Here is a 19,377-nt window from a genome sequence, read left to right as displayed (position 1 = left end):
CCCATTACATGTAGCATGATGTTTTTACTACTCAGGCCAGTTTTAGTGGTCACATCTTCTTAAGGTGTAATAGGCAGCCTCAGAAGTTACTGTGGTCTTGCTCACTGGAAATGATACACAGACAGTTTAAGGGACTTGCCCCAGACCACACGGCAAGAGGTGAATGTCAGAACCTCTTTGAGTACATTTTAAAATAAGGACTGAAAGTTGGAGGAGGGTGGTTATCAAGGCTGCCTTCCTTACCATAGTATTCCCAGCATTAACAAAATCCTTGGCATGTAATTGGAATTCAGATGCTTCTTAAATAAATGAAAAGCCTGTTGTAGCCAGCTTACAGTTTGCGTTAATGCAGATTATTAAAGTGGAAGATCATAAATGATTTTTTATTAATATTTATGTCTATAATCTTAGGTTTGGAAAACATTATTCATTCATAATAATTTTAATTATATGTTACATTACCACATTTTTGACTTGTAGTGTTTTTAGCATAGTTCAGCTACAGTGTAGCTTAATAAAGAATATGATTTTTTAAAATAGCAATGCTATTATATAGCCTTTACAGAACTTCTAAAAAATGACATGTTCTCTACCACCTTAATACTGAAACTCAAATCTTATTTTTTGCTACGATTATTCCAGCTACTCTTTTTTGTCTATATTTCATTTCTGACCTTTTTATGTTGTAGTCCAAATAACTCTGAGCTTTTCTCATGTTGTCCATTGTTGCATAAAAATCTTCCAGCATCTTAAAGCACAGCCTACTCACACAAAAAAGTGATTGTTTGCTACAGAAAATTTCTTCACCATCGTAATTTTTTGCTACTTCAAATTCAGTAAGCATTCTTACACATTATATTTATTTTATATTCAGTGATGAACTATTTTTATAGATTCCTTAAAATTTCTGGTTATTTATTTGATAAGGAAACATGTACTAGAAAAAAGTACAACACATATATTGTGAGATTAATTATGACAATTTCTAGAAAGTAACAGTCTGTTCAACTCAAATGTTTATAAGAAAATTCTTTCTTTATTTATTTATCTGTGCATTTAGGCATGCCAGAAGAATCCAGGGAGGATACAGAATTTCATCATAAGCTAAATATGGTTAAAAAACAGTGTTTCAAGAATGATATTCACAAACTGGTCCTAGCACCTTTGAACAGGGTATGTTGAATATAAGTTTTCTGTCTTTATACTATTAACTAAAATATTAAATTTGGAGAACTAGGGGGGCTTTTTCAGTCTAAGTTTTCTGTTCTCCGTTTACTATGATAGGAGGAAGTCATGTGGTTAGAGACATAAGATGACAGTGGGGATGTGGGAAGTGAAAAGATATGTACTAAGCTAAGTCCAGCTAAGTGTATTATCAGTTATAGATGTAGGCAAGATTCTCTTGATTGCCAGTAACATAAATCCACTCTAGTTTGCTCAACCAGAAAGAGAACCAAAGAGCCATATATGCAGCTAGACCTTGTGAGTCATGCTGGGTACTATGGCTGCTGTTTTCTCTTTCTGTCCTCTGGCTACTTGTCTTTCTTTTCTGGTCTCATAGTATATGGTTTAGCCCATGAAGACATACCAGTGTTAACAGTAAAGTCTTCGGCTGGGCACAGTGGCCCACACCTGTAATCCCAGCACTTTGGGAGGCTGAGGCGGCTGGATCACGAGGTCAGGAGTTCGAGAGCAACCTGGCCAACATGGTGAAACCCTGTCTCTACTAAAAATACAGAAATTAACTGGGCATGGTGGCACGTGCCTGTAATCCCAGCTACTCAGGAGGCTGAGGCAGGAGAATCACTTGAACCCAGGAGGCAGAGGTTGCAGTGAGCTGAGATCACACCACTGCACTCCAGCTTGGGTGACAAGAGTGAGACTTCGTCTCAAAACAAAAACAAAAACAAAAACAGACAAACAAAAACAGTAAAGTCTTCTTTGATCCCCTATGCTCCTTTTCATTGTTCTCCGGAGAAATAACCTCTGAAATGATTTGGTATACATTGTTTCCATTTTTTAGCATTTACATATCCATGTTCCTAAATTATAATTAAAGTATCAATAAATCATACTGAGTATGAAAAAGAGAAGAAGGGAATTACATTTAAATTGTGTAATGCAAAAAGTACTGGTGGAATTAAGAAGTTTTGGAAATTTTGCATAAGATGAATTGGTTCTTTATTAAAGATGTTAAGAATAAAGACATAATTAGTGTGAACATTTTTATAAAAGGAGGAGCCTATTTAAAGTAATTAATGGAAATGATTCCATGTGATTTGATATACTTTGATGAATGTCATAAATTAATTAAAGTAGCTTCCAGAGAGATCTCCTTTAAAAATTCATTTTAAATTGAACTTTATACTGTCACTCACTGCCTATAATATGTTTGAGTCATTTATACTCAAACTTTAATACAATCCTTAAGTATGGCAAGAATTTATGTTGTAATGGGTTAAATTTATCTTGAGAAATATTTGTTGAAAATAAGTATATGGAAGGAAGGGGTTAGGCATTTAGAAGATAAATAAATATGCTTCGTACTCTTCTCTCCTGAATCTCATAAGCCGGTTGTTGATGGCTGTTGTGAAACCTTGGTTCTTTTCTTTAAACAAGAGACACACAGCAGAGGAGATGCAGCATCGAGTAATTTATTGCAAAAGAAAAGGAATATTTTGCAAGTTAAGTGAGGAATAGACACTTATACCCTGACAGAATTCAGGGTGGGCTTGCTAGTAAGGATGAGACAGCGTAAATTGGCACTAGGAAGACTCCCTTTGTGGGAGTTGTACATGATTTTTCATAAGTGGGTGGGAAGAAGTGTTACTAGTAAGCATATTCTAGGTGGTCCTCTGAGTGAACATGTGCAGTAGCTGTACATGCTTGTTCATATATCACATGTCTCACAGGTATCTGAAATCTCCACCCAGGGGTGTGTGTTTTACTATTATAACGAGCAAAGGGTCAGTCTGAGGACAAGGAAAATCAAAATGTGCATGCTCCCCACGCTACCTGACTTCAAACTATACTACAAAGCTACAGTAACCAAAACAGCATGGTACTGGTACCAAAAAAGAGATATAGGCCAATGGAACAGAACAGAGCCCTCAGAAATAATGCCGTGTATCTACAACCATCTGATCTTTGACAAACCTGACAAAAACCAGAAATGGGGAAACGATTCCCTATTTAATAAATGGTGCTGGGAAAACTGGCTAGCCATATATAGAAAGCTGAAACTGGATCCCTTCCTTACACCTTATACAAAAATAAATTCAAGATGGTTTAAAGACTTAAATGTTAGACCTAAAACCATAAAAACCCTAGAAGAAAACCTAGGCAATACCATTCAGGACATAGGCATAGGCAAGGCCTTCATGTCTAAAGCACCAAAAGCAATGGCAACAAAAGCCAAAATTGACAAATGGGATCTAATTAAACTAAAGAGCTTCTGCACAGCAAAAGAAACTACCATCAGCGTGAACAGGCAATCTACAGAATGGGAGAAAATTTTTGCAATCTACTCATCTGACAAAGGGCTAATATCCAGAATCTACAATGAACTCCAACAAATTTACAAGAAAGAAAAAACAACCCCATCAAAAAGTGGGCGAAGGATATGAACAGACATTTCTCAAAAGAAGACATTTATGCAGCCAACAGGCACATGAAAAAATCCTCATCATCATTGGCCATCAGAGAAATGCAAATCAAAACCACAATGATATACCATCTCACACCAGTTAGAATGGCAATCATTAAAAAGTCAGGAAACAACAGGTGCTGGAGAGGATGTGGAGAAATAGGAAAACTTTTACACTGTTGGTGGGACTGTAAACTAGTTCAACCATTGTGGAAGACAGTGTGGTGATTCCTCAGGGATCTAGAACTAGAAATACCATTTGACCCAGCCATCCCATTAGTGGGTATATACCCAAAGGATTATAAATCATGCTGCTATAAAGACACATGCACACCTATGTTTATTGTGGCACTATTCACAATAGCAAAGACTTGGAACCAACCCAAATGTCCAACACTGATAGACTGGATTAAGAAAAGGTGGCACATATACACCATGGAATACTATGCAGCCATAAAAAATGATGAGTTCATGTCCTTTGTAGGGACATGGATGATACTCAGCAAAGTATGCCAAGGACAAAAAACCAAACACCACATGTTCTCACTCATAAGTGGGAATTGAACAATGAGAACACATGGACACAGGAAGGGGAACATCACACTCTGGGGCCTGTTGTGGGGTCGGGGGAGGGGGGATAGCATTTGGAGATATACCTAATGTTAAATGACAAGTTACTGGGTGTAGCACACCAACATGGCACATGTATACATATGTAACTAACCTGCACGTTGTGCACATGTACCCTAAAACTTAAAGTATAATTAAATAAAAATGTGCATTCTCCATACAGGGTCAATTCCCTACTGGAGATAGCTTTGCTTAAATGAGCTGGACTACAATGCAAATGCTGAAACTTACTATATTGACAGTAAGATTGCCACAGTTGCCGCGTCCTGAGGACATGGTTACTTCCTTTTAATACCTATCCTGTCTCATTGTGAGAGGATTAACAACTGTGCGTTAAACCAGTTGTTCTACACGAGCACTTAGGAGGGATACCAGCATTGTGAACATAGTTTAAGTACGTAGAGGAGGGAACAGTTAAGTTTATTCATGGTGAGTGTTGGTGAAAAGTGGAAGAGGTAACAAAACAGCCGTATAGATAACTGGTTCCAGTTAGCCAACATTCTCTAAAGTTATTAGAGAAGCCTAAGTGAGGTGTAACCTCAGCAGTCGGGAGCCAAGAGAGCAAGTAAGTGCTGTGATGTGGAGAAAATCACTTTGTTCCATCTGAGAAGAAATGGTTGAGCACTGCTTTTCCCCCATGCCAGTACTTCAGTAATGATGCACAACCTTTCACTTAGCACTGATTATCGATAGGGGTGGGGAGTTAAGGTATGGGGAAACACAAGTAACAATATTTTATTTCAAAAACCTCTCCACTGTAATTCCCCTAATCCTTCATCATGGTTGAGGAAAATGGCTCTAAAAAATGAGAGCAATTACTGTAGCTCCAAAATTCTGTGATTGCATGTCTTACTCTGAATAGCAATTACAAAGCATCAGAGGATTCAGGTCCAAATATTGCAGACACAAGAAAATGAATTACATTTGAATACATCTAAACTTGGAGAGCAGAGTTCCAAATAAGGTAGAACTTGAGATTCAACTCTGATTTATAAAGCAGAGACTAAGAAGAGTATTTATAAAGCGAATCCATGTTTGGATACATAAACGTGCAATAAAATTCAAGCTGAAGTTAAAATCTCTGTCTAGAACAGCGATGTTCCATTTATGCCTGATCCTTTTAGCTTTTCCACAGATGAAGACTTTGTCACCTGTTCCAGAGAGATATATTTGTTCATTATTGTTTCCAGAGAGCAAAACAGAAAATAAACTCTGCACATTTTGGCCGCATCTGTGTTTTATATGCGGTGACACTCCTGTTCTCTTCAGTGAGGAAATCCAGTAAAGTAAAACCAGTCTTCTGATGAAATGGGCACAAATCAAAGAACTTGTGAGCTTCACAAAAACCTTGAAGCAAAATATACTAAGCTTAAATATTGAATGTATTGATTTCAGTAGTCAAAAACAGAGCTCATCTGCAAAAGCAACAACAACAATGACAACAACAAATTACATATGAGTAAAATTTAAAAAAGGTTTACAGGATGAATATACAGAAAACTATGAAGCTTAGGGGTAGAGAGGAGTAGTTGAATATATGAAAAGATACATCTTTTTTGATGAAGGACTAAATTTTTAAAAATGAAAATTGATCTATGTTTATGAACCATTAGTAAAAATAACAATAGTATTTTCTGGAACTAAGTAAGCTAGTGTAAAATTTGTATGAAAAAATTAATATATATGAGTAATCAGGAGAATTTAAAAAAAGAGTGTTAATTCATATGGCCTAACTCCAAAAGATAATCAAATGTATTATACAATTTTAGTAATTATAATGGTGTGATACTGGCACTAGGGGAGAGAGATCAGTGCCACAGAAGGGTGGCTCAGGAAATAGACTCAAATAAAAATTTGTAATGTTATGATATTCCTCGACTGCGGGAGGAAAATAGATTACTCAGTTACTTGTGTTGGAACAACTAACTCTTCAGCCATTTGGGAAAAGCAAAGAAAGCTGAATATTTATCTTACTCCTTTTGCCAAAACAAATTACAGGTGGATGAGATTTAAAGTCTATAATGAAATTGGTATATGTACATATTAAAAGTTTCAACTATAATTGTTATTAACGTAAATGACAACGAAACACCTTGTTGGAGGGAAATTTGGTAATATCTATCAAAATTAAAATGCCATGTTTTCTGATCAGCAATTTCATTCTAAGAATTTTTAATGTAGATATACTTGCTCATGTACAGAAAGATTATTAGACATGAATGTTCACTGTGGCATGATTCGTAATTAAAAATGTGGTAACAAACTAAATGCTTACATGGTAATCGTTCATGCTGTTTGCCAGATATTTTTATTTCTCCACCTTGTGGTGATTCTGGCATAGTATTTAGTAGTTAGGTTGAAGCATGTGACTAATTTTGGTCAGGGAGTTGTAAATGGAGGGAATAGCTGGTGAGGCATCTTGCGGAATACTGTCTCAGGTACGATGACCTGCAGTGTTTGAGATAGTAGTTGCTCCATCAGTAGAGGTCCCTGAGGGACTACAACAAGCAGAGTCCCCTCCTGACCTGCAACACATATGTAGCATGAGCAATAATGGAACTTATTATTTTTGCACCCTATAAAATTTTGAGAATTGTTACTGCAGCTTAATTTAATCTTTCCTGACAATACAATACCTATCAATAGAGACTAATCAGATAAATTATACCATTTCCAAATTGTATCATCCTGCGTAAATATTAAAAAACAATGAGGTGAGATTCCTAATGTGCTGCTATGGAAAAATCTTCAATTTTCTATGTGTACGAATGTATTTCCCGGGTATTCGTTTTTTCCTTCCTGTATGTTGACACATTATGCACACTTCTGGATGAAATTAATATATTTCCACCGCTTTATGTCCTCTCCCTCACTTTTATCACCCAATTGTAGCAAAGTATATGTTTGCTTTTATAGCTTTAGCTATATAAAATTTTCTAATAGCTAAGTTTGTGGTTCCTGGAATTAAGATCTCTGAATTTAAATCTGACACTACTACCTACAGACTATGCACCCTGGACAAGTACTTAATGTCTTGGTTTTGTTATGTATAAAATGGAGATAATAACTGATTTTTCACTTAGAGTTGTTGAATATTTTATAAGATAATTCATGAAAAAGTGTCAGTATAATGCTTGGCACATAGTATGCGCTCAGTAAATGTTAATGTTATTACTATTAGATTTAAAAGTATCTTTTGACTCCTGGCTATAGAAGATGAGGAAATCAGAGTATTTGCACTTCTAATATCTCCTGTTTTCCCACCTACTTTTGTTCAATAAATTAACTCCACATTGGCAGGGTAGATAATATTTATATTCAGCTTTCTAATTATGCTTTCTAAGTTTGTGTTTATCTTACTCCTACCGTTATTTGGAAGCAGTCTTCATCTCAAGTCCTTTTATTACTGTTTTTCCACTCATCTTTTAGTTGTCTGAATTTCTTTAGAAAAGTTTAATTCCCTGAATATTTAATGTTTATATTTTGTTGTTGTTTTTGCCTTTATATTTGGACTCCTAAAAAAAGTTTTGTTGGTTGTAAAATATTGTTTTTTTTTTTCCTTGAAGTGTTTGTAGGCATTTCACTGTGTTCTAGTACTGAATGTTTCAGTGGAGAAGTCTGAGGCCAGCTTCATTCGTTTCTTGGATATTTTTGCCTGGTGCTGAAAGGATTTTTTCTCTTGAAATCCATCCACTTTATTAGGGTATATCTCAATGTTAGTCCTGGGATATGGTATCCTCATTCTAGCTATACATTCAACTTTTTTCCTGGAAAGTTTTCTTGAGTTACATCTTTATATACATATACATACACGAATACATATACATATACATGGTAAAGATATTAAGGATAAAGATAGGTGCTTTATAAATACCAATTTGATATAATTTTGGCATGAAAAAAAGCCTGTGGTGCATTCTGAGTTTGGGAGTAGAACTGGATATACTTACTTATTACTATTGTTTTTAATACAAAAATGGAGACAGGGTCTCACTATGTTGCCCAGGCTGGTCTCAAACTCCTTGACTCAAGCAATCCTGCCTCGACCTCCCAAAGTGCTGAGATTACAAATGTGAGCCACCGTGACCAGCCTAAATATCTAAATTTTTCTCTTTCATTATTTTAGCTCTCTTCTTTGGGGCTATCAGTCATATGATGTTGGATCTCTTTTGCCTTAATCTTTTAATTTTTCAAAGACTAATCCAGAGACCACTATCTATCACCATGCCATTACTCATAGACAAGGGACATCATTCCACACATTTAGCTTATTTATCAAAATCAGAGATGGGATTTATAAAAGAAAAAGGATAAAGGAAGAAAACAAAACACAAATTATCTGGGAATGCGAGTCTGTTTTCCTTTCTTTGGCTAATCTACTTACCTAGTAGCTAGGAAAGAGGCCAGCATGAGTATTTTTCCATTGAGCTGGCTAGCTCACTCATTGGAGAAACCATTTCAATATTTATGGATTCTCTGAAAAAAACTTGGAGAGTAAAAAAGCATAGGTGGTAGGATGCTGCCATCCTTCTGTTGGCATCTCCAGAGTTTCACTTGAAAAACACCTCCTAAGTAGACACTGATAAATTGATTTTAATCCCTATTTGAGCACCAATGCAATACATTACTATTTCAAGATGGAGCATTAGATAACTAAAGGAAATTCTATGGTGGGCTTGTAAATATCATGATAGTCATACCTATATAATACATATATGTATATATAAATATTAATTTTTAAACATTTACTTAGCTATTAAAAATCAAATGCTCATATTTAAAATTATTGGTTTATTAATGCACCATCACATGTTATCATGTGATACTCTGAATTCTCTTTTTGCATAGACAAATCAGAGATTACCTGCTGCAAGTCATTAGTCATCATTAACCTGTACTGAAATGGTTAGAGCCTAGGAGAGTTCCAGGTAAAAGGACCAGTAATGAGTAGAAGCTTGTTAGATGTAGAGATATTGAGGACAGAGATAGGTGCTTTATAAATATCAATTTGATATAATTTTAGCATAAAAATAAGCCTATGATGCTCTTTGAGCTTGGGAGTAGAAGTGGATACGTAATTTTCAGGGTGTAGTATAAAATGGAAATGCACACTCCTTGTTTGAAAATTATTAACGATTTTACAAGGGTGACAACAGAGCATTGAAGCAAGTGCTCTGTGAGCATGAAGCCCTGTGTGAAATACACACCTGTGAAGCTGGCCTTGCCTGCCAAACAGGAATGCTGGTACTGTTAATCAAACAGAAAGTTCAGAATGACAATCTGACTTTTTTTTGTAGAAGATACTAAACTTTTGGCCTTGAATATCTGAATTTAAGATACTGGTATCAAGCCAAAAGAAATTTGGGCTTAGAACTCGAAAGATTTAAACTTGTGCTTTGACTTGTGTGCTCACAGCTCTCTGTGTCACAATTTTTTTCGTCTGTACTTCGGGACAACAATAGTGTGTCGACATCACAAAGGTTTTGGGAGGATTAAGTAGGTGAATACGTATGAAGTTCTTAAAAGAATGTCTGGCACAGAGTGAGTGCTACCTCTGTTTTGGCATCGTTATTGTGGTCATTGCTATTGTTATTATGACTTGAAGTCATATTAGTGTATGAAATCCCATCCATGAATAGAAGATAGAAAGAACTTTGGGCAGGGTTTGGAGGTAAAAGAAGACATTGTAAAGGAGATGGGTAAAGGAATGATTTTAAAGATTGAGAATAATTAGGGGAGTACGATGTCTTGGAAATTAAGGGATGATAAGCACCAATTAAGTTGTTATTGGACTTTTTTCTTTGAATGGTTCAAATTCAGAATAATAAGGAAAGAAGTCTGATTATATGAAATTAAAGGGTAGGGTGACTGTGGAGGTAGTGGGAGTCGACTTTTCTGCTAATAAGTTTAGAAATAAAGGAAAAATGGTAGCTTGAGGAAAGAGAGGAGCGATTAAGGGAAAGTCTCTCGTTAACTCTTAAGTTTTTCATCTCTGAGGACAGCGCTTAGCCCAAGGCCTGACCTGTGATCATTACTCTCTCAAGGTTTATTGCATGGACAAAGCTATCTCATTTCATGCTTATAACAACCCTACATTATTAGAATTGTTTTAGAGATGAGGAAGCTGAGACACACACCAAACCAGCCTTCCAATTTCACTTTGCACAACTTTGAATTTCTTTATATTTCTTGAATAAAAGTTCCACTTTTTAACTTACCACTTCTTAGCAGTCATTGTCTAACTGAGTAATTGTTACTTCATTCATTTAATGGTTCTCAGATTTATTTAATGGTTCTCAGATTCGCATAATTTGAACCTAAATTTAATTGGCCTCCAAGCTGATGTGCTTACAGAAACAGTGACAGGAAACAAAAATGTCAAGGGAGACTATGTCTTATTAAGATGATATATGAAATGATGTCCAAGCTGAGCAATTAAAGTGTGAAGTAGAAGGACACAGGGTGAGAAACTGATGCTTCTCCTCAGCCTCTATCAAAAAGATACTGAATAAAGATAATTGAGAGGCATTAGGGGACTAGACTGAGAAAGGGTTGGAAATCTGTTCACTGAGAGTACAGAAATGAGGAAGCTTGGAAGGCAGAAGATTTTGGTCAAAGACGTCTGGCTTGAAGCTATTTCAGCTCTTTGGATTATCTGTGGTGGAGGCCATCACGTCTTTGGAGTGGAGGTACCATGAAACTAGTGTCTGCAAAACATCATCTAAATGAAAGCAAAATTCCTGAGAAGGATGGCACTATAATTTTTGAAAGAAAAGCTATGAGTTAAGCATTCGTATCAAGGTAGATGTTTGGAGTGTATTGCTTGTGTGTGAAAAGGCAGAGATGACCAGAATAAGAGTTAGAGGTATGCTGCGTTTTCTTCTTGGTTGATGAGTAGGATGGCCTGGACAAAGAAGTGACCTCTAGTAAAATACCTTCATAGTGTCAAATCATCTGGAGGAAATTCAGATTAAAGAGGTTGGATGATGTCGTAATTAAGATCCTGGGCTTTTAAGGTGGACACATTTATATTCAAGTCCCAGGCCCAATGCATATTAGCTCTGTGACTTGAGCTCTTATTTCTGCATCTTTAAAGTTTGGCAAACCTATTACATGAAGCTGTTGAGGGGATAAATGAAATAAGGCATGCAAAGCACTTGCAGTAAAGACTAATTATCAATATTTTATTTGTTAAGAGGCAGCATTGCGTTTTACTGGTCAAGTATGTAGACTCTGGGGTGAAACATATTTGGTTTGGTTTCATCTCTGCAATTTATAGTTTGTGTAGACTTTGAGAATAGTTCTCAATCATTCTAACCCTCAGTGAATTCATCTTCTAATGGGAGTGATATCAGTATGGATTTCATGAGATTATGAAAAGAAAATGCCTACAAAATATTTATTACAATGCCTGGCACAGAACAAGCTCTCCTTAATTGTAAAAATGCTAACTCTTATTCTTCATAATAAATAAAAGTAATTAATGTTATAGAAAACAAAATCAAGGATACTAATTTGTATTTGGATTACTTGATTTATATTTTGTCAGTCTATAACTGGTCTTAACTAAGGTAAGTATTAAGATCTCATTTTTAACAGCGAGTATTCTTTTGATTTTAGTTCATTGGAAATCCTGGGATTCAGAAATGTGGATTAAAAGTAATTTCTTCTATTGTACATTTTCCTGATGCATTAGAGATGTTATCCCTGGAAGGTGCTATGGATTCAGTGCTTCACACACTGCAGATGTATCCAGATGACCAAGGTCAGTACAATTTGAATTCAGGATTTAGAATAGATTTTTGTAGGGCATTAGCTGGTGACTGGATGTCTTTAAATATTTTTCTTCAGTTTTGAGATTTAAAACAATTCTTTTTTTTTAATTCTCCTAGAAATTCAGTGTCTGGGTTTAAGTCTTATAGGATACTTGATTACAAAGAAGAATGTGTTCATAGGAACTGGACATCTGCTGGCAAAAATTCTGGTTTCCAGCTTATACCGATTTAAGGATGTTGCTGAAATACAGACTAAAGTATGTGCATTATCTTGGAAAGAATTTGGGAACTTGTGCGAATTTCACTTTTGGAGCAGTTTGTGTAATTCCCACTTTGCATGAATGGGGTATTCTAGTTAATGGAAAACCATTTATCCTTTTGTAGTATTTTAATTATACAAGCAAAGAAAATTGGATTGAATCTCTAAAGATCCAGTGTTTCATTATTAAATCTCTAAAGTCAGCATGGTTATTCACCATTTATCTTGCCCATAAAAGTTCAGAGAATGTGCTAAGAAATCCCAGCTAGCTGAGTTTATTCGCTTAGATTTTAGATAAATATAATTTATAAATATTCCAAAGTTTGTCACTCTCTGGGTTTTATTGCAGGTTGCTTACCTTTAGTAATTTTGCTTGTTGATTTTTTTCCTTGCAGTGAAAAAATGTTTTTAACATTTTTCATCAAGCAAAATTTAAAACACGATATATAATAACTGTCTTGGTAAGGAATTCAAGATACTGGCCTAGAGTTAGTTCACAGGAGATTAAGAAATAAATTTGTTTTGTTTTGTTTTTTAATTGTAGCAAAACAAATAGTTTTTCTTCAAGAGTTTCTGCCTTGGTTGTGGAGTTTGCAACTTTCATAAACTACAAAGGAATTTTTTTTTTTTTTTTTTTTTTTTTTTTTTTTTGGAGACAGGGTCTCACTCTGTCACCCAGGCTGGAGTGTAGTGGCAGATTTCAGCTCACTACAACAGCTGCTTCCCGAGCTCAAGTGATTCTCTTGCCTCAGCCTCCTGAGTAGCTCAGTCTACAGGCATGCACTCCCATGCCTGGCTAATTTTTGTATTTTTTGTAGAGATGAGGTTTCACCATATTTCCCAGGCTGGTCTCAAACTCCCTGGTCTCAAGCAATCTGTCCTGCTCAGCCTCCCAAAGTGCTGGGATTACAGGTGTGAGCCAAGGTGCCCAGCCGACTCAGGAAATATTTTTTGTAACTGGCAGCATTGACCAGGAATAAAAATACCTGGTCTCTAATCTTTGCACAGACATTATCAGTAAATGAGAGAATATGTGTAAAGTTTTTAAAAAAATTATAAAGTTATGAACATACAAAATTCTTAGATTAATAACAACAATGTGTTTTATAACTGCTTTTCATAATGTGCCTCAGGCTAGGCTGATTAAACCAAGATAGGATTGATTAAAAGTAATCTTAGGGAAAGGGAAGGACTTTTTGCCGGTATGGAACTCTCAGTTACTCTGGATTAATTCATCTAGGCATAAATTTTAGAATCTCTATAGTAGAGGTTATGAACTAAATCTGGCCTGCCAACATATTTTATTTGTCCAGTTCAGGGTTTTGTTTTGTTTTTTGAGACAGAGTCTCACTCTGTTGCCCAGGCTGTAGTGCAGTGGCGCAGTCTCAGCTCACATCACCCTCCGCCTCCTGGGTTCAAGCAATTCTCCTGCCTCAGCCTCCCTAGTAGCTAGGACTACAAGTATGCACCACCATGCTCAGCTAATGTTTGTATTTTTAGCTGAGATGGGGTTTCGCCATGTTGGCCAGGCTGGTCTCAAACTCCTGACCTCAAGTGATTCACTCACCTCGGACTCCCAAAGTGTTGGGATTACAGGCATGAGCCACTGCACCCAGCCTTCAGTTCAGTGTTTAAAAGTTTTCAATTTGAATGACGTACTTTCTGCACATTTGCATGGCCTGCTCTGCTGTAGCATTCACTTGTTTTCAGAGACCTCTGCTCTAGAGGCAGGTGGATCACCTGTCCCTCAGACATACATAAATTAAGGCTACTTTGCTTATCAAATATTAGTATTCGTAGATACTCAGCATCGTAAGAGTTCGAAGTAATAATTTTAATATTTAGATGACGTAAGTTAATTTAAAATTTTTTGAGATGGGGTCTCACTCTATGGCCCAGGCTAGAGTACAGTGGCACAATCTCAGTTCACTGCAACCTCTGCCTCCTGGGCCCATCCTCCTGGGTGAGCTCAAGTGATCCACCTCAGCCTCCTGAGTAGCTGCGACTACAGGTGCATGCACGGGTAATTTTAAAATATTTTTTATAGGGACAAGATTTTGCCATATTGTGCAGGCTGGTCTTGAATTCCTGGGCTCAAGCAATCCCACAGTGCTGAGATTACAGGTGTGAGCCATGGTGCCTAGCCAATTTTATTAATATGTAGTATTAGAGGTAATAAAACATTAAAAAGTTAAGATGATCCTTGGTGGCTTTACCCAACTTAAATAATGCTAAAGTCAAAAGCCCAATCTTTCATTAAAACATCACATGAGTGAAGAGGACAGACTCTGGGGATGTGCTTAAGGTGGTTCTAAAAAAGTAACGGTGTTCTTTATAAATAACTTATTATTAGAATGTAATCCTCAGAGTGCCCTCAGTGCTTCTCACATACACTCAACATAAATGAAATCTGGGAGTCCACACTAGCCTTTCTGAGATAAACATTTCAGAAGACAGCACAAAAAGTTGGGGGATATGCTAGGCTCTCTAGAGAACCTACTGTTCAATATTATAATACAAATTTTTACTCTATTGACCTGTTTGGATGTGTAGTTCTGCTGATCCAACCGCTTTAATCCTGTTTAATATCTGGGTTTCATCCTATAACTATGGCTTTAGACAAGCATCTTTGAAAACCAAATTTGAGGGTATTAGTTCTTTTTCCTGCTTTGCTACTGAATGGTTTGTTAACTAGCATTTTATTCTCTGTGCCTGCTATATTTCTTAGTCATGAGAGAGAGAGGGAGTATTTATTTACAGGATAAATACTTTAAAGCACCAACCCAATATATCTATAGTTAAGTGAACATCCTAGGTATTGTTTCATATACAAACTCTCTCTGCTTTATACTGTTTATTCATTTTGCCTATAATTGCTTATTTTATTATTTTTTTCTTATACTTTTAGGGATTTCAGACAATCTTAGCAATCCTCAAATTGTCAGCATCTTTTTCTAAGCTGCTGGTGCATCATTCATTTGACTTAGTAATATTCCATCAAATGTCTTCCAATATCATGGAACAAAAGGATCAACAGGTACAGTGTTTTTCACTTGCATCCTAAATGTTATGTATTTATCTGACTCTAATTCTCATTTCCACTCTTTTTAGTTTCTAAACCTCTGTTGCAAGTGTTTTGCAAAAGTAGCTATGGATGATTACTTAAAAAATGTGATGCTAGAGAGAGCGTGTGATCAGAATAACAGCATCATGGTTGAATGCTTGCTTCTATTGGGAGCAGATGCCAATCAAGCAAAGGAGGGATCTTCTTTAATTTGTCAGGTAAATATTCAAGGCCTCACTTTTGTCTTTGCTCAGTATTCTTATAGAATGTAAGTAAGAGCCCTGCCATTGTGTATCTCTTACTTATATCATATTATTCTTCACTACAGAAATTTACCAGTTTATTGCAATTGTTTGTGTCTTGTAGTAGATTTATAGAATTCCAGAAGTAATAGGGTCCTTTAGGTGTTATCCAGTCTAATCTTTCATTTCATCTGTTTACTTATCTTGTTAAGTTGATAAATAACTTTTCAAATGTGTCCCTTAGTAGGCATCTCTACAACTTAGTCTCCAGATACACTCCACATAACACATAGTTCTAATGTTTTGATAATTTTTTAACCATTTTTTTCCATGGTTTTAGTTTCTTTGCCTAGAAAGTTTTCCCCTGAGGGCTACCACACATGGCTATGCGGGCTGTGGATGGCACACTTTTGTCGGTGCCATTCACAGTGACATGAGTTGCTGTTGGCCAAAGTTGTGTAACATTGGTCTTTCTATCCTTCTCTCTTCCCTCCTGAACCATGTAAACATATATCTATCTGATTGTTCTGCTCTCCCTTCAAAATATAATTCAAATTATCTTTCTTTAAAGCCCTCCCCATACCTCCAAACCTCCAAACAAAATTAAGATTTACTTCTTTTGTCAGTCTATGAAAATATATACATATCTCTTGTATACTTGGTGAGTTGTGTGAAAATAACAGTGTACAGTGTTCATCTTTGTATCATTCAGAATATCGAGCTCATTGCTTTACATACGGTGTGTATTCAATAAATACTAGGTTCATTGCTTATATTTCAGATTTGTATTATTTGTATAAGTGTTAGAGTTTATACTAGCATTCAGGTAGCACTATGTCTATTTTCTAGAAATTTAATATTTCTAACAAAGCAATTATGTAGTGATTTAATACACATTATTAAATAATCAATAAAGTACTATGTTTGCCAATAGTTTACTTTTTAAACCTTACTGTATTTAATATCCCTACTGTATTTAATATCCCACTTGCCTATGGATTGAAATCAATTTGTTGACTGTTAAGATTAAGTTAATACTAATTAGTAATCAACATAAAAAGAAAAAGAATTTGTAACCCATTTTCATGCACCATTACATTTATGAATTAAAATCACATAAACAATCTAATTATTTAAATTTAGTCAAATTTCTTTTAAGCAAGCAACAATTAAAATAGTAGCTCCGCTTTACTAAAGATAATTAAATTTTTCCATCAATAATTTAATACATTTTTACTGTGCATCTTTTGCATGCAGATTATTGCATTAATGTTTGAAATACCAAAGAACTAAAAAGAAACTTCCCCTTCTAAGTCCACATTAAGGAAACAACATACCTAAAAGCACCTGATACAACTGTACTACATTCCCCACAGGAAATCATTTCTACTATTCTTTCAATTTATCCAAATCTTTCTACCCAACAGGATTTTTACTTTATTCCTCTTTCCATATTCTTTTGGACTTCATATGCTTAGTTTTATCTTTTCTTTTTAAAACGAAATCTTAAATCCAAAGATTATGTATTAGGTTTAAAGAATTTATCCCAGTTGTCAGAGGTTATTTATATCTAACAAACAATAACTGCTGATTAAATCTTGTGGATGAATTTGTCGTATGTACCTTATTTGTGCCAGAGCAAAATAAGGTAATCAGGACTATTTATTCATTTACCAAGAGGTTGCATATTGAAGGACTATCTAGAGCAAGGGTGGAGTTGTGTTAGACTTTCTGCAGAGAATTTGATAATGGAATGTACATGATTGGTAGAGAAGAATATGGAAGTTTAATACTGGGTATGCAAAGGCATGGATAAAAACCTCCAGGTAAAACTCATCAAATCACAGTGGAAAAAGTATAGTGAAGTCTGAATAAAAATAATAAGAGGCTGGGCATGGTGGCTCACATCTGTAATCCCAACACTTTGGGATGTTGAGGTGGGAGGATCACTTGAGCCAGGAGTTCGAGACCAACTTGGGAAACATAGTGAGACTCCATTTCTACAAAACAAACCAACAAGCAAAGATGGCACACACATGTAGTCCTAGCTTCATGCAGGGTGGCTCATGCCTGTAATCCCAGGGCTTTGGGAAGTCAAGGCGGGAGGATCATTTGAGCCCAGGATTTCAAGACCAGCCTGGGCAACATAGTTAGATCCCCATGTCTACAAAAAGTCAAAAAATTAGCTGGGTATGGTGGTACCTGCTTATAGTCCCAGCTACTTGGGAGTCTGAGGTGGGAGGATGACTTGAGCCTGGGAGGTTGAGGCTGCAGTTAGCTGAGATTGCACCATTGCACTCCAGCCTAGGCAACAGAGCCAGACCCTGTTAAAATAAAATAAAATAAAATAAAATAAAATAAAATACAATAAAAGACAATAAAATAAAATAATATAATAAGGCTGAGGTGGGAGGATCACTTGAGCCTAGGAGGTCAAGGCTGCAGGAGCTAAGATTGTGCCACTGTACAGCAGCCTTGGTGACAGAGCGAGACTCTGTCTCAAAACCAACCGGTCTGGCGCGGTGGCTCACACCTGTAATCCCAGCACTTTGGGAGGCCGAGGTGGGTGGATCATGAGGTCAGGAGATCGAGACCATCCTGGCTAACTCGGTGAAACCCTGTTTCTACTAAAAAAATACAAAAAATTAGCCAGGCCTGGTGGCAGGTGCCTGTAGTCCCAGCTACTTGGGAGGCTGAGGCAGGAGAATGGCGTGAACCTGGAAGGTGGAGCTTGCAGTGAGCCTAGATCACGCCACTGCACTGCAGCCTGGGCGACAGAGTGAGACTCTGTCTCAAAAAAAAAAACAAAAAACAAAAAACGAACCAACCAACCAACCAACAAAACAAACAAACAAAAAACCAACAAAACCAAACACTTCTATCATGCTCATTACCACCTGGGCACTGCTCCAAATACTTTACACAATTTAATCCTTACGACAACCTACGAAAAGGTCCAGTAGGTTCTAATGTTATTCCCATTGTGCAAGTGAGAAGCTGAGGCACTGAGGGTTTAAATAACTTGCCTAAGAACAAGCTCCTGGTAACAGTGTGAAATCTGCCTCCACAGTGCCTGCTTTAATTTCTTGGCTACACAGCAGATTCATGGTAGTGGTGGTAGTGGTGTTCATTTTCTCTAAAATAACAGTTTGAATAATTTGGTTTTGATAATGCACTGCATTTATTATAAATTAGCTGATCAGAGAAAGATTGCAGGGATAAGAAATTATGCTTTTGATAATCTTTAGTTATATTCTGAATTTTCTTCATTATTATTTAAATGTAAAAATAAATATCTGTGAGCAGTAGTATTTTCCTGTCATGAAGCTGAAATTACTTTCATAAATATGTGTGAATATTCTAAGGAGAATGACTCTGTAGGATTTAAAGAAATTAATTCTTATTTTTGCTGGCATTTATTTCTTTTATCAGATTCACTTTCTTATATATGTCTCTCTTCATGGCACCATATGCCTAAAGTCAGCTTGGATAGTTTGGATCCTCCAAGGAAAATTCCTTCCACAAACATGTGCAGCGCACAGTGCTAGATAATTAATAGAGAATATAAAATGGGTTTCCTGTTTCAAGATAGTTTATAGGTCTGTTTGTGTAGGGCATTGACAAGAGAGTAAAACATAAATCACCTTAGTACAAAGTAAGGAGTGAATGGCATATCTTAGAGAAAAAAAGTTACTGGGCTATAAGAGAGGGCATTTGTGAGTTTTTCCCTCCCTCCCCGCTTCCCTTCCCTTCCCTTCCCT

General features: G+C 36.2%; 1 protein-coding gene across 3 annotated transcripts in view; it reads left to right on the top strand.

Annotated features, from left to right (window-relative positions):
* Positions 1-19,377, top strand: part of LRRK2 (leucine rich repeat kinase 2) — a 143,449-nt gene that overhangs the window by 37,752 nt on the left and 86,320 nt on the right. For all 3 annotated transcript variants that reach the window (XR_010148048.1, XM_001168494.6, XM_063785773.1), the window contains exons 14-18: positions 1,061-1,173; positions 11,897-12,041; positions 12,169-12,308; positions 15,219-15,347; positions 15,422-15,592. Coding sequence is in view for 2 of the 3 variants with exons in the window: in XM_001168494.6 (XP_001168494.1) it covers positions 1,061-1,173; positions 11,897-12,041; positions 12,169-12,308; positions 15,219-15,347; positions 15,422-15,592 (698 nt within the window). In the remaining variant the exon portion in view is untranslated. The remainder of the gene's footprint in view (positions 1-1,060; positions 1,174-11,896; positions 12,042-12,168; positions 12,309-15,218; positions 15,348-15,421; positions 15,593-19,377) is intronic.

The sequence above is a fragment of the Pan troglodytes genome, chromosome 10 (assembly GCF_028858775.2).
Source record: "Pan troglodytes isolate AG18354 chromosome 10, NHGRI_mPanTro3-v2.0_pri, whole genome shotgun sequence".
NCBI classification, from domain to species: domain Eukaryota; kingdom Metazoa; phylum Chordata; class Mammalia; order Primates; family Hominidae; genus Pan; species Pan troglodytes.
Note: the sequence above shows the minus strand (reverse complement) of the source record. Positions and strands in the feature narration are given on the sequence as shown.